We start from the raw sequence: 13,969 nt of genomic DNA on the forward strand, positions 1-13,969 counted from the left end.
AGTTCGGATGAAACTGGTCAAATTTTCAACATGTCAGGGTTTGAACGGTTCACCACCCATGAAATCAACTCGATCGAGGGTGTGTTGAGTTCGCTGGGCAGCTTGCCGTTACTGAAAGATGCAAGCTCGGCGGCCCATGGAGTTTGCTCGCCGTTTTCGAGCCTCTGAGATTGGTACGAATATCAATCAGAGGGCTTCGGAATAAAAGGCGGGACCTCGTTGGTAGAGAGATCAGCCTGTCCTCAGCAATCTCACCACAAACATGCGAGCGGTTTTTGCAAGCAACGCATTGAGAAATGGTTTGCTAGCTTTTGGCCAGGATTACCCTGTTCCAACCAACCAGACAGGCGGTAGTGCACAATCACGCAGATACACCTATACCACGCGCGCGTATCCGTACATGCATGGTAAGGTCCTGGTGGCTGCTGTGAATAGTGCATAGGAGCTGGTATCACAACATACAGAAGCGACACTATCCGTAGAAATATTGAAACTCTCTCGGCTGTTGAGTATTCCGCCGCCGTCGCCACATGATGGCTTCCTAGGCCAACCGCCAACCACCACCTGTCGTGACGACGGCCTGAAGTTGGGGACAAAATCGGTTCTGAGACCATCTGCTCATTGACCAACCACTAGCTTCAGGGGTAATCCTTTCAGTTTCGCGTACACCACATTGGTCCAAGATCAGTGTTGAAGAAAACAGGCGTGAGAGAAGTAGATGATAAGGAAAGGAAGAAGCAAGACTCTGGATAAACGCGTCACGTTAAACACGGCAACAAGAGTGACAATCCGATCCGCTCACTGAAAAGTATGGAAGTCTTCCAGACTTCCGCGCGGTGGACCTCGAAGGCGAAGCAAGCATCATGGCAAACTGCAACTAGAAACTTTGGTCAGTGGCCAGTCCACATACCACACTAGTGACTGACTACGCATCGTTTCTCTGTCACCGAGGAAGCTTTTGTATCGGAGCGCCATGCTTGCAACGTTATTGTACGTCGAGGCAAACGACCATCGACGACACGGCAAATTGGCGCCATTGACAAGAACATGTACGGCACGCACAGTGCATGACGGTCACCAGCTGGCATTTTTGACGCGCTCGATTTGTAGCTTTTTTCCAATCTACACTTGGCGCCATGCAGATGGTTGGGTGCATTGAAGTCTCATTTCCCTCCTTCATTTGGCGTTCCGGCTGAATCCAGGCCGTCTTCTTTCTCTTGCAGAGTGGAATAATCTCATCTACAATCATCCACTCGCCCATTTTCGTACTTTGGAAAGGCTTTTCCCATGCCCTTACATCCCCACCTGTCGCAGGAAGTCAGGCAGTCCTGGGGCTGCGAGACCTTGACCAGTCGCCAACCGCTTTGGCGGAATCTCATGGCCCAACAATCCTATCAGCGCATCAAAATTCACGGCGGCCGGAGTCTAAATATGACCGCAGTAAGGCAAGGATACGGATGCATTATTTGTCTATCCCGACTGACTGATCAGATACCGCTCAAGCGTCTGTCGGCCGGCTTTGGTCTCCAAAAAACCTTGCCGACCATATGCACGACTTCAGCCTGCTGATCGCGATATTTGCTGCTACTATCATTGCATATCCGTTCATACGCTCTACCTTTCATCCAATGAATTTAGGCACGCGACAGGGAAGCGACGCAAACGGCTGCTATGCAGTGCATTGTACGTGACCGGTATGTCTGCAGGTTGCAAGCCAAGTCTCAAGACTCGGGAAGAAGGATAATCAACACGGGGAGGGGGGGGTTCCCCCGGCCAGCATCACCCGGGCCGTCTGTGGCCAATCTGCTTAGGACCGCCGCATCCTGCATGCCGCCGCCGAACTCTCGCTGCCCAGGTTGTTGCTGTTGTCGTTGGTAGTGGTTGTGCCTAGTGCGTGGTGCGTGGTGCGTGGTGCGCGGTGCGTGGTGCTGCTGCTACCATCAACACTGGACTGCTTGCTTCTTTGCTTGCTGCTGTCCTGTCTCCTCTCTGCTCTCTTCAGACCACCAGATGTAGCTCGCTTCATGGGTGCGTGAGAGAGTTCGTTTGTACCCTACCTTACACCCACCCACCCACATCGGCCGACAGCCCCCCTCAATCCTCAGAGCAAGGCATCCTGGGCGACGGCACCACACCCCCGGCAGCACCTCCAGAGCCAGATCCCTCCATCCCCCCCCTAACCCCTTGTCCGCATCCTGGAAGAGGGGACAGACGGGGGGAGGGGGTAAGAGCTGCTGCGGCGTTGCATTCTAGGACTAGACTCTGCCAGAGACTGAGCATCGCACAGAGCAAGGTTGTGACGGGGTGCCGCTGGCATACCCCCGGTCTCTGGAGACTGGCCCTCCTCTCTGGTCTGGTCCATATCCATCTGCGTTGCGCGCCCAAAAAACGCATTGAAAACAGCACCATCTGAAATATATTACAGTCCCAAGCGCTTCCCCCACATTCTAGCTGGTTTCTTATCACCTGTCGCTCTCTCAGGACGAACAAAAGGACGCTGGACGGTTGATGCTGGTTGCTGGTTTCTTGTTGCGCGCGCGCTCATCCCTCCTTCTCGGCTCTCCTCGCTCTGTCTATCATTCAAACTTTTCCTACTCGGCGCAACGTAACGCAACGCCCACGAAATACATACCACAACCCAATCTATTACACAGACCACTCACTCACACACACTCACACACACGCAACTCGTATTCCCTCATAACATCTTCGATCCCAACCAGGACAAGATTCAGGTCCAGAGCGGCCCAGTTTTCTAAAAAAGTAACCTGGGAAAAAAACCATCAGCAGCAACGAAGAAGCCTCGACTTGCTCCAACCCTGTTCATAACACGCTGGAGAAGAAGGGGGATCCCTTGAGAGGGGGCGCGCCTGGCTTGACGTCGCCCTCTGCATTAAGTCGAAAACAAGATGTGGGCTACCGCTCCACAGCCGTACTACTCGGCCTACAAGCCAACCGGAAGGAAAGAGAGGGCAAGCATCAGCAACAAAGGTGGCACATCGCCGTCTGCTGTCAGCATCTCGCAACTTCCCCTCCCTCGTCTCTCAACCCAAGATCATCCCGACAACATCACAGATTTGTTCGAGCCTGCTCTTGATGGACCGCCTTCACCGGAAAGGATTCGTGCCTTGAGCAAGCAGATGCAGAGGGCCTCGGCCTTGGACAAACACCAGAGCCACGCCACCACCTCCTCTGGCTCGACGTCCTCGCTGCGCTCACTCAACTCGGACCGATCGTGGGAACACACCCTGGAAACCATCACTCTGTCTAGACGTTCTTCTGGCCGGTCAACTTCGAGCAGCATGCCTTCCAGAGACCGCCCCGAGAGCGTGCAGCTCTTTGGTAAAACCATTTTCAACCGGAGGGCCAAAATGAAGCGGGAAAGCAGTGGTAACCACAGTTCCTCTGGGAGTTCTCTTTACTCTGGTGAGCTTGCCCTGGATGGCCCGGCCTCGACAAACAAGGACCATTTCATCCCATCAATCTTCAGCCGCCGCAGAACTCTAAGACAAGACGGCTTAGGTGAAGACCCAGTCCCGGGACGCAAGTTGCAAATATCGGGCCCTTACAACTTCCAACATGTTACCCACACCAAGCGGGATCACCTACCGGACCTTCAGCGGGGCAGCCGCGCCGAATTGGTCTCCGAATTCTCAGCCATCCGCGCTGGCCAACGCCCGACCACCGGCCAGCTCAAGGGAATCAACGTCGAAGATTTGCACTTTTCCAACTTTTCATCCGAAGCGTTGCACATGCAGCAGGAGAACGCGTTGACGTCCGAAAACCAGCCAGACCTCTTTTCGAATCGCCCACCTGCCATCGCCCGGCATACAGGCCCGACTTCTGCGCCTCAACGATTGGTCAAGCACACACGATCTCAAGAACAACTCCGGTCGAGCCCGCCGCGCCCAGCACCTCCACGGCCGCCGCGGTCGCCCATTTATGAGGAGATTGTCTCACCAACACTGCCTGGCTCGCCTGTTTCTGTTCCTGCTCCTGTTCCTCCTCCAAGATCGTCGAGCCGCATCATGAAGCATTACACCGTTTCACAAGACTCACTCGCGACTATTGACATGTTCCCAGAGCGCCCCCAGACCAGCAGCGGTTTCCACTTGCCTGGTACTCTCGAGGCGCCGATCGAATTCGCCGAACCTACCATTTCGGAAGAAACAGAAGCTTTTACGGATCCGAGATTCTCTCACGCAATCACCACCCCTGACGATGCTGCGTGGCCACTTACAGCCAGTTCCACCGTCACTTATGAGATGGCATTGCCTGATGTGCCTGAAGAAGAGGAGCAATTTGTTTTGTCTCGGCAGTCTGGTAGTAGCTTGGCCAGCATTCGTTCGTCGCTTCGCGGAAGCCAGTCCGTGCCTGCTCTGCGTCAGGTCGTGCCTCAAACGCCAGAGGACGAGTCTCGACGGCCATCAAGCGGCGCATCGGACACGCTTGGCAGCGTCGACATGCTTGCCGCGCATAACGCTCTCAAGGAAGCTTTGGAGGTTGAGGGGCCGACTGCAGTTTCTCACCGAGCCAGCTGGGAGGACGACATCGACTACTGCTACGAGCACGAAGCTGAAGCTGATTGCGACTACGCATGGGACCGGCCGTCATTGGATCTCGTGAGGGACGACGCCGTACATACTCCCTTCGACAACGACGGCATCTTTGTGGCGCCGCTGTCAGCTGGTCTGAAGCCAGCATCGACAACGGGACACTCGGATATCCCAGCCCTCAGCCCCGTCAGCCAGACTTCCGTAAGTCAGACTTCCGTCAACGGCCACGAAGCGATCACGCCTACCATCACAGCGCTGCCAGTGAAGTCCAACTTCTCTCATCCCAGGAAGGAGACAAATTATCGAGGCACCTCCCATCTCCACGTGCGAACAGCATCGCGCGCCTCGAGCTTCAAGGAATCCCACGGCTTCAACCTCTCGCCCTCTCTTCTTATTCCAACGGACTTCCGCCAGCAAATGTTGGCAGACTCGGATATAGACGTCTACCCCATGGATGTATCGAGACATGACACTAGCCACTTCGCCTTTGACGAGGAGCCTGTCCTCACGATTGAAACCCCTGGACTGTTTGCCAGAGACCGTGCCAGCACCTCCACCACCGGCAGCGACTCCTCGAGCCAAACTAGCCTGACTGAGGCTCGCCATACATCGACCAACTCGACATGGACGGCGCTCACCAGGTACACGGGAAGCACGACTTTTGAGGGATGGAACCCCAAGTTTGAGGGCAGCGACCACTCGCGCTCCTTCAGCGTCGACGAATTTGCGGAGCTAGGATCCCCCAAAGGACGAAAGTCCACCATGACCCCGCTGCCCGAGTCTGAGGAGGTTCTGACCATGTCGCGTTCTACGGGCGATATCCGCGCCATCTCTGGATGTCTTGACGCCAGCATGTCCCAGGACTCTCTCCCGCTTGCCAAGATGAAGGAGCCGGTCAAGCAACACCGACGCCAACGTGCGCAGACACTCAGCGCACCGCCCCCACCTGGGCAGTACGCCCTTTTCCCGCCAATCTATGCCAGCGGCCGCGTCTGAACGACTGCTCGCCTCCCTCTGGACATCTCGAACCCACAACACCAAATCACGATCTCACATCACATCTCATGTATCTTGTTCCATAGACATGCGCGCGCTCGCATGTTCCCTCTCACCCTCGGCAGAGCGACGTACTACACACTACCAACCCCCTACATCTCATTGTTTGTTTCTCGACATATCACGGCGTTTCAAGACGGTCGTGATTTGTATAGACTTTCTTGGTATATCTTGGAGGAGTTTCACCTGCGCTCTCATCATTTCATTCACACATAGAACAAAATCCGGCTTGGTCATTCCGATCTCGACCACCAACTACCACTCGCTCAACACACTCACACGCCCGCTCGCGCAACGCACACACGAACAACTTTTCTTTATCTCTACAATCCGCTTCGAATGGGCGACACGACTCATACAGCCGCACTTCCACAAGTGACTAACTCTACTATTACTACCACCACCACCACCACCACCACCACCACCAACACTACCAGCAATACCCGCTGGTACTGATACTGTTATTTTGTTGTACAAAAAAAAAAAGGGCGCGAGCACTAAACCTACCAGCCGGAATTTACCTCCGCGGGGGTATGATTTGATGGATTATGACAACCTTTTTTCCAGGAAAAGGCAATGGAACAGAAAAGCAAAAAACACTTGTAAAAAATATCGGGAGGAAAGGGGGAATTTTCCTCGGTGCAGACTACAAAAGGAGCACCAAGGGGGGATTATGCATCTGTGCGATCACGAGGGGATTACTTGCGTCCCTTGGGGCCTCTTGGAGAGGCGGAGGACGGCGCGGAGGAGAGAGGAGAGAGAGAGGAAGCCCCCCCAGCTTTGGAGCTTGAGTTTTGGGGGGCTGGGCTTAAAAAAAAAGGAGGTGGTACTATTTCATCGCGGTTCGGAAGCATCTTTGTCGCTGCCGAACAAGATTCAACCAAAAAAGAGACTCCATTACTTGGTCCCATGATCCTGCTGCTATCGAATCCTGATTCCCTCAAGACTCTGTGATGAATATGTGCCGAGGACCGTCTCCGTAGCGTCGTAGCGTCGTGTATTTGCGTGGAAACATCAACTTTTGTTGTTTGCTATATGACCAGCTACCTACCTACCTTGCGTACGGCATTAAGGTGGCAAGAGGCGGGGTTTGAGAATAGGTAGCAACAACAACACACACCTCAACCGGTTCACACGATTACCTGTTGTGCCGAGGGTTTTTGTTTTGTTTTGTCCCCCATTCCCCCCCCCCCCCTCTTCTCTATTGACTTTTGAGGCATAAAAGTGACACAGCCCGAGATGCATGCACTCTTGCAACCACCAGGTCGGGTACGGCAGAGATGCTAGTCGAGCGTGTATCATGCAAATCGGAAAAGCTAAGGAAGCTGAGGTAGGTAGGTAAGTACCTTGGGTATCTCGACGAGGAGGCGAATGAGGAGGAGGATGAAGGGAACCGCTGGGTCTAGACTTTTTTTTTTTGGTTTTTGGTATTTTTGTGTTTTCTCCCGCATCCTTTTCTGCATAACGAACACGTCAAACGTTGGGATGGCATGGACACCCCCCAAAAAAGAGCCGAGTGACAAGACTCATGCAGCACCACCCTTCCATTTCTTCCGCGATGAATCAGTCCAAGGGAATGATACGCCTGAAAAGTCGACCGTGTGCCGCTGCAGTTCCAGCGCGTCGTGATATTGCTCTCTCTCTATATTTCGTCTGCCGAATGAACTATACCCTCATCAAGCTGGCTCCCTTTAGGTTTTTTTTCTTTTCTTTTTTCTCTTGCAGTTGCAAATTGGCCTTGGAACCAAACCGCCATCGTTTCCGAGTCCCTTTGCCCGTCCACCCTCATCCTGACGGGAAGACAGATATCCCTTACCCTACCCATCCTTCCGTCCTCCCATCCTTCCGAAGCACCTTGTTCATCCCTCTGTCCGTCACTCACGTACATGTACACCAACTGACATCCACACCACCTCCCTTCTCTTCCTACCCAAGTGGCATCTCTGCTAAACCCCCCCCTCCTCCACTTGCAATCCCCTCCCCGTCTGTCCTTCGGCCATCTTTGCCCACTCCCTTGGTCCACCATCTATTCTACCCCCGACATGCGGGGTGCCGGTATCCCGGTGGTCACCATCTGCGTCCAATCAAGCTGCCTCTCCCCGCCTTCATGAAACTGATTTCACCATCATCATAATTTGTCTGCGGGGGAAAAAAAACTTGAAAAAAAAAAAAACCATACCCGGGAGAATCTGACACCAAAAGCAAAACTCGATGGGACCAAGGCGATCGGCGGGACCGAGGGGAGAGAAGAGCAAAAAGAAGAAGAAGAAAAACCTGAATCGAGAAGCATGGCACCAGACCCTTCGTCGACTAGTGTCGATATCTGAGACGGGGAAAACAGGGCCGACCGGCCATTGGATGTCCTGACGTTCGCCCCCCCCCCCCCCCCCCCCCCCGGCGAGCACGCGCGGCCGCCGGGCCGCGCGCAACGCCACCCCCCCCCCCACCCCCCCCCCCCCCCCCGCCACCCCCCCCCCCGCCCCCCCCCCCCCCCCCCCCCCCCCCCCCCCCCCCCCCCCCCCCCCCGCGCGGCATGTACCGGACGGTCGGCGACGCTCCGAAAGAACCCTCCCCCCCGCGCCCCCCACCATCCCCGGGACCCTTGCCTCCGAGAGTTTGAAGCTCACGCGCTCCCCCCTTTCCAGACGTGCACTGCATTGGCTTCACACCCTGACACCCACTACCAAAGAATAGGCTCGCCGGCAGGCAGAGCGTCGCGGGGATGTCGCCATCAATGCACTTCAGGCATTTCTCCACGCCGACGACGCGCCTCTCTCATCCGAGGCCCCTTCGACGTCGAGGAACTCGTCCAGCCGGCCACCGCTGCCCCCGTTCACAGCCGCCTCCCGCTCCAGCGTCTCCAAGTTGCGCAGCAGCTCCCCCCTTTCGCGGTGGAGCGTCTCCCGTTCCCGCTCCAGGTTCTGGATGTGGCGGCGGGCCATGTCCAGCACCTCGGCCTTGCTGACCCGCCTTTCCTCATTCGCCGCCGCCGCCGCAGCCTGCGGGTCCGATTCGTCACCGTCTCCGGTGCCGGCCGGGCCGCGGACCTGCTCCGGTAGGGCATTGAGGAGACCTTCAAATTGAGCGTTGAGTCGATTGCGGTACTGCTTCTCGACTAGGTTGTGGGATGCGCGTGTTCGTCGCTCTTCGAGGGACTCGGTGGGCTTTTGCAATGCGTTCTTGGAGGTGCGGGAGGCACTGCGCAGTCGTGGCGCTGGCGCCGTCTTGGTGCTCGACCCGGCAGATGAGGCGACGGATGCCGACTTGACCGATCGGCCGCTGACGCTAGTTCGGCCCGCTGGGCTGGTGGGTTCGTCATCGTCGTCGATACCGCCGGCTCCGGGATCGGCTACGGCACGGCGCTTGCCCTTTCGCTGCGGCTTCCGGTTCCCAGGCGATGACGATGACGACGTCTGCTTTGCTCCAGCTCCGCCCCTTTTGTCTTGGGGCTCATTCTCGTCGTCATCCCACGAAGGGTCCTTGACGTCGCTATCGGTCTCCATGCTGCTTTTGCTGTGCTTGCGGACGTCGTGGTTCAATTCGACCGCAGCGACGGCTGCAATGTTTGGTGTCAGGGTGACGGAGCTGCTGTCTTGAAGCCGAGGCCGCCATGGTGAAGCATGGAAATCAAAAGTGGTCGTTGGTGGTTGCGGGTGAGCTGTTACAGCTAACGTGGTGGAAAGTGGCGTGATGTCGGCATAGACTCCGCCGCCCAGGAACGGCTGCTCACTCGGCGGTGGTGGAGGTGCTGCGAACCCGAAATCGAATAAGTGACCACCGCCAACACCAATGCTCTGGCTATTGCCATCAGTACTTAGGCTGCCTGCTGCAGAAAGAGTGACGGATGGGTTGACACCTGCTGCTGATGTGGAGGAGGACGTTGCATCGACATGCTGTTGCGGGTTGTCGTGGTACACCGGGATTCCATATCCGGGCGGAAGCCATGCGGCGGGTACTCTCTGATGGCCCTGCAAATGGAGCTGCGGCGACAATGTCCCCTGTTGATCAGCAATATTAGGCGCAGGCGCTGCCGCTGGACCGAATTGGTGCTGGAGACCCTGTCTGCCCTCTGCATGTGTCAACCCCAGAGTGCCCAGACCAAGACCCAGACCCAGGGTTGAAGGATGGAGCTGAGGCTGCAGCAGCTGCTGCTGAGTGTGGTTTTGCTGGTGTTGCCGATCCAGGTGATGGAGTCCTCCCAGACCGTGAACTTGCGGGAATTGCGCCGTCGGTACGGATAGTTCAGGAACACCCGCAATGGCCTGGGCCTGATTAAGTGGTGTCGCTGTGGTCGATTCATTGACGGTGTTGGGCCGATTATGGCCTGGGCTTAGCAGGGTGGTCTGATTACCGGGCCGAGTGGCGTGGTGTTGGCGGTCGCCGACGTCGAAAGCCCCTCCGAAAACTTCGGGAGAGAAGTGCGGGGACAACGGCGTCGAAGCTATCATCTGCTGATAGAAGAAACAATGGTCAGACTTTTTTTCTCTCTTCTCTTCTTTTTGTTTTTTTGAAAGAACCTGTGATCCTCGAACACGGCCATCTCTACTCTTTTGCGCCTCATTGCCGTCTGTCTCATCATTTTGCCGAACGCTTGTTCAGAGAACATCACCTTTGTCATCGCCCCATTCCGTGTGGCACACAGCCTTTCAGCTCCTTGATACTCCGCCGCCTCCCGTCCACATCCCATACCAAGCATCGGAGGCGACCATCGACAGACAAAATAGTGTAGAAAGTTTTGCACGGTCATTGGATCGTGGTTTGACTTCTCATCGGGGAGGTCCTTGAGGGGAGGGGGGATCTGGCTCGGCTTGGTGCTACCGAGTGGCATCATGTACTCACTCGCGCCTTCGATCGCTTGGTCCAGCGCTTGTCTTGTCACATTCATATGCCGCCCTGGTCGGCAGATGGAGAAAGTTGTAACGAGGCATTGTGCAGAATGAGCTGGTCGTTGGATTCGAGACTCGACCGCCAGAAAAGCGAGCCACTGAAGAGCCGCGCTCCGGGGAGAAGGACACCGAACGGAAAAGTGGAATGCAACGCCGGGTGAGATACTTACTTCTGGGTCATCCACGAGATACTCGTAGAAGGGAGTGTTTTCGTTTGGCGTGTGCGCCATCGTATCGTCTTGCCGGGGGTGGCGAGGGGTCTTGGTTCGATTGGAGAACCCCCTTTTTGAATCCCACCGTCCGACCTAAAGTAACGCAAAGCCGTTGGTGATTTATACAGGTTTTGTTTGAGTTTTCGAATCTTCGACCTTGTTCCCGTATCTGCTTTCCAATCCCGGGACCGAGGAAAGGACTCCTATCCCGCAAAGGGCCAAGATCGGGCGAGGAAGACAAAACCAGCCACGATTGGGAGACTCCGAATTAGGCGTGCGGCCAGACAATCCCAGTGGACGCAGGCCGCCGTTAGAAACGACCAGACGAGCGTCTGGCCAGCAGTTCCGGAGCGGAAGCCACGGCCTTCTCAGGGATAGCCCAAGAACAGTGGGCAATCGGGAGACAACTTGTGGCGCGGGATTCGCCCATATACCGTCCCCGTGGAGTGACTTTGGTCTCTAGGCGGACCACACCTTCCCAGGTCTAGGGGTCCGACAGAGTCAGCCGACCACGATAGCTGCTCGAGTGAATCGACTTCGTCGTAATGTTCAAGTTAGACTCGGGTGTTTAGTACGTACGGCGGCGGAAAGCGTTTGCAATGCGGCCGGCGCCCAGGACGCCGGCAATCGGGGGGGGATCGGGGTGGCCTGGCTTTATGCCAGAGTCACTCCACTCCAGGGCTGTCGCCAAAAAATCTTTGCTGCTGTGGCGCAGGGCATGCAGGATACACCGAACGAGCTCCGGACGACGTTGCCTCTTTCCTCAGCTTCGCCTACTCGTGTTGGTGACAGACCAATTTATAAATGACCTGTCGACGATGTTGTTTGTTCCTTCGAGATCTCGATCTATATATCTGGACAGGGCAGTCAGTCTCTTTTCATCTTCTTACTTGTACGGCAAGCTAGCCGTGGCTTGTCCGGGGTGCTGAGTATCCTCATCCACTGTCTTCTTTCCCATCGGGCCACTCTTCGTACCGAGCCCATGCCCATTGCCAGTCAGTTGTAGGACCTCTCATCTCCTTCTGTTCTTCTCAGTTTCCCTCTCTTCTTTCCTTGTGTCATCTGATAGTCGACTGCTTATGCGACTCAACTTACCAGCTGGAGCAAGTCTAGTAACTCGCTGCCTGAATGGGCTTTCCGCGTCCTCTAAGGTCTGTCAGCTATCACATTCGCAGTATCATCACTGACATTGTCGATGGTGCCTTTGAGACTTGGTTTTCTCAGAGAGGGGTTTAGGTGGGCTTTATGAGGACCCGGCGCGACAGGTTAATATTCGATAGGGCAATTTCCATGTGAGCTCGGCTTCGGATAACGCAGTCCCCAGACCGCTCGAAAGGATCCGCGGCGGTTGCTGGCGGACATGAACGGCATGGGGCGTGGAAGGCCCCCAAAGGTATGTGCAGCGCCTACATGGATTCTGTCACCCAATCCTGAGCAAGGACTTGCCCGCGCGCCCAATCTTTCTTGGTTGTAGAAGCAGCCATATCCACAGTGGCCTGCATGATGCAGCTGTTCAGGTCGGGTCTGCGTCCTTTGCATTCTCGTCCGAGAAAGCCATTCTGCTTGACTAGGCCTTGGGTTTCACCAGACCCGGAAAGCTGCTGCCTCCCTCTCTTTAGGGGCCTACAAAGAAAGGTAGAGGTAGAAAGAGCTGAGGTTTGTTGGTTCTCTAATGGTGGCGGAAAGAGATTATTGCTTGACAGAAACTAGTGGAGGTCTGACTCAAGTGGTCCTGAATCTCGGATGCTCGTATCAGGGGCGGTTAGGTTGGCAACACGTGCCAAGGTTGGGAGTGGACTGACAAGCGTCAGAAGAATCTTCTTGCCACTACCCTCGTCGGTCAAGCCATTGTATGACGCCTTTGCTCGGGTTCGAGAGAGAAAGGGCATTAGAGCCAGCTACACCGTTGATTATGTGGCTGAACCAGACGACTGTGAAGCTGGGGTCTCCTCTGCCGTCTTCCCGCACTCTGTAGCCACAAGGGGAACTTGGTTGGATAAGGGGGGAAATCTTGATCTACATCTGTCGGTGAGGATGCAGCCAAGAGCCTGATGATCTCGGGTCCCGATGAAAAGAAGCCTTTCTTCCGGGGTAAACAGCCGCAGCGTCATCAGGTAATGGCCTCCGGGAGTTGACTCGATGTATCAGGCTTCGCAAATTCTAGGATGCCCTTTACTGTTTCCGGGTGTTGTCCCGCCAAACCCTCATTCTGTTCATGGGATGATTGGGGGCCAGTGCCTCACTCACAGCTCCAGGGCCCGAAAACATTCGGAGATGAGACCATTGCCCTACGGCGGATGAGGGACTCTAATGTAATCCGTAATGGTCAGAATCTTACTGGGCTCCGTTTGGATTAACTCGAGTTGGCCGAGTGGTTCCGTCGAGCTCCCCGTCTGATGTTCAGGGGATATCCTCGTGGCGTGTTCCCGCCGCTTCGCTTCACGGAGTTTCGGATGTCTTTTGCTTGACGACAGAATCTTTGAGTCGTCTATGTTTGTGTCCCGGTCTCGGGACCAGGTGTGTCTGGTCACGCTCGCTCTCGAGCATTGCCAAATCGACCGTTGTCTGGTGCTTTAACGTTTGCTCCCAAAGTGTGGAAGCAGACCATGTGACCAGTCCTCCTGATCTCCGTTCGTGTGGTCTGTGGCTGCCTGTCTAAGCGAGGGTCGGGTTGCTTCTCGAGTACCGTGTAAACCTCACCTCAGTCAAGCAAGCCTGCTTTGCGTAGGGGTGTGGGTTGCCCCTTGCCCTAAGGTAACGTAGGGAGCAACAAGTTAAGAAAAGCGACCTTTCTAGAGGCAAGATGCACCTACCGTATCTTACCTCACTTGGGCACATCGCCTTACGGTCAGGTGCGATGGCGTTGAAGATTCCGTTCCGTTCTTTCCCCGTCCTGTCAAAACATCAACCCCTGTTTCTCCTTCCCTCCCCTTCAGGCAGTTGCCCATACGGTGTCTACCACCCTCGTCCGCTTACTGGCCCGCTACCGCCGGGTCCTAGGATCAGGGATGATGTAGGCGACTGCCACTTGCCTTAGGTCGGTACGTGGCCATGCACGAACTTCGTCACAGTATGACAGACTATCTCGAAACGGAGGCTGCGGGAAGGTGCCTCGGCCGTTGGAACCGTTGACCGTTGCAAGTGGCTTTTTGTCAGGGCCACCGTCCGCATTTGGCAAGGCTTGAATCTAATCATCCATTCGGGCGAACCACCTCACGTAAAGACCCATAGCATAGTCGTACGGAAGGGCACATGACTT

General features: G+C 55.5%; 4 protein-coding genes across 4 annotated transcripts; 2 read left to right on the plus strand and 2 right to left on the minus strand.

Moving 5' to 3' along the window:
- Positions 1–1,807: 1,807 nt before the first annotated feature.
- CORC01_04519 (uncharacterized protein) lies at positions 1,808–2,026 on the minus strand (the record flags this gene model as incomplete). Its single annotated transcript, XM_022616166.1, has 1 exon — positions 1,808–2,026. One exon carries the CDS (start codon positions 2,024–2,026, stop codon positions 1,808–1,810), a length of 219 nt encoding a protein of 72 aa, XP_022477255.1.
- An 883-nt stretch (positions 2,027–2,909) lies between these two features.
- On the plus strand, positions 2,910–5,552 carry CORC01_04520 (uncharacterized protein; the record flags this gene model as incomplete). The annotated part of the gene is made up of 1 exon (XM_022616167.1): positions 2,910–5,552. The coding sequence occupies one exon, from the start codon at positions 2,910–2,912 to the stop codon at positions 5,550–5,552; it is 2,643 nt and encodes an 880-aa protein (XP_022477256.1).
- A 2,801-nt stretch (positions 5,553–8,353) lies between these two features.
- On the minus strand, positions 8,354–10,728 carry CORC01_04521 (helix-loop-helix DNA-binding domain-containing protein; the record flags this gene model as incomplete). The annotated part of the gene is made up of 2 exons (XM_022616168.1): positions 8,354–10,104; positions 10,302–10,728. The coding sequence occupies 2 exons, from the start codon at positions 10,726–10,728 to the stop codon at positions 8,354–8,356; spliced, it is 2,178 nt and encodes a 725-aa protein (XP_022477257.1).
- Positions 10,729–11,366: 638 nt separating this feature from the next.
- Positions 11,367–11,639, plus strand: CORC01_04522 (uncharacterized protein; the record flags this gene model as incomplete). The annotated part of the gene is made up of 1 exon (XM_022616169.1): positions 11,367–11,639. One exon carries the CDS (start codon positions 11,367–11,369, stop codon positions 11,637–11,639), a length of 273 nt encoding a protein of 90 aa, XP_022477258.1.
- Between the last annotated feature and the right edge of the window lie 2,330 nt (positions 11,640–13,969).

Source organism: Colletotrichum orchidophilum (genome assembly GCF_001831195.1).
Source record: "Colletotrichum orchidophilum strain IMI 309357 chromosome Unknown Scaffold_30.1, whole genome shotgun sequence".
Classification (NCBI taxonomy): domain Eukaryota; kingdom Fungi; phylum Ascomycota; class Sordariomycetes; order Glomerellales; family Glomerellaceae; genus Colletotrichum; species Colletotrichum orchidophilum.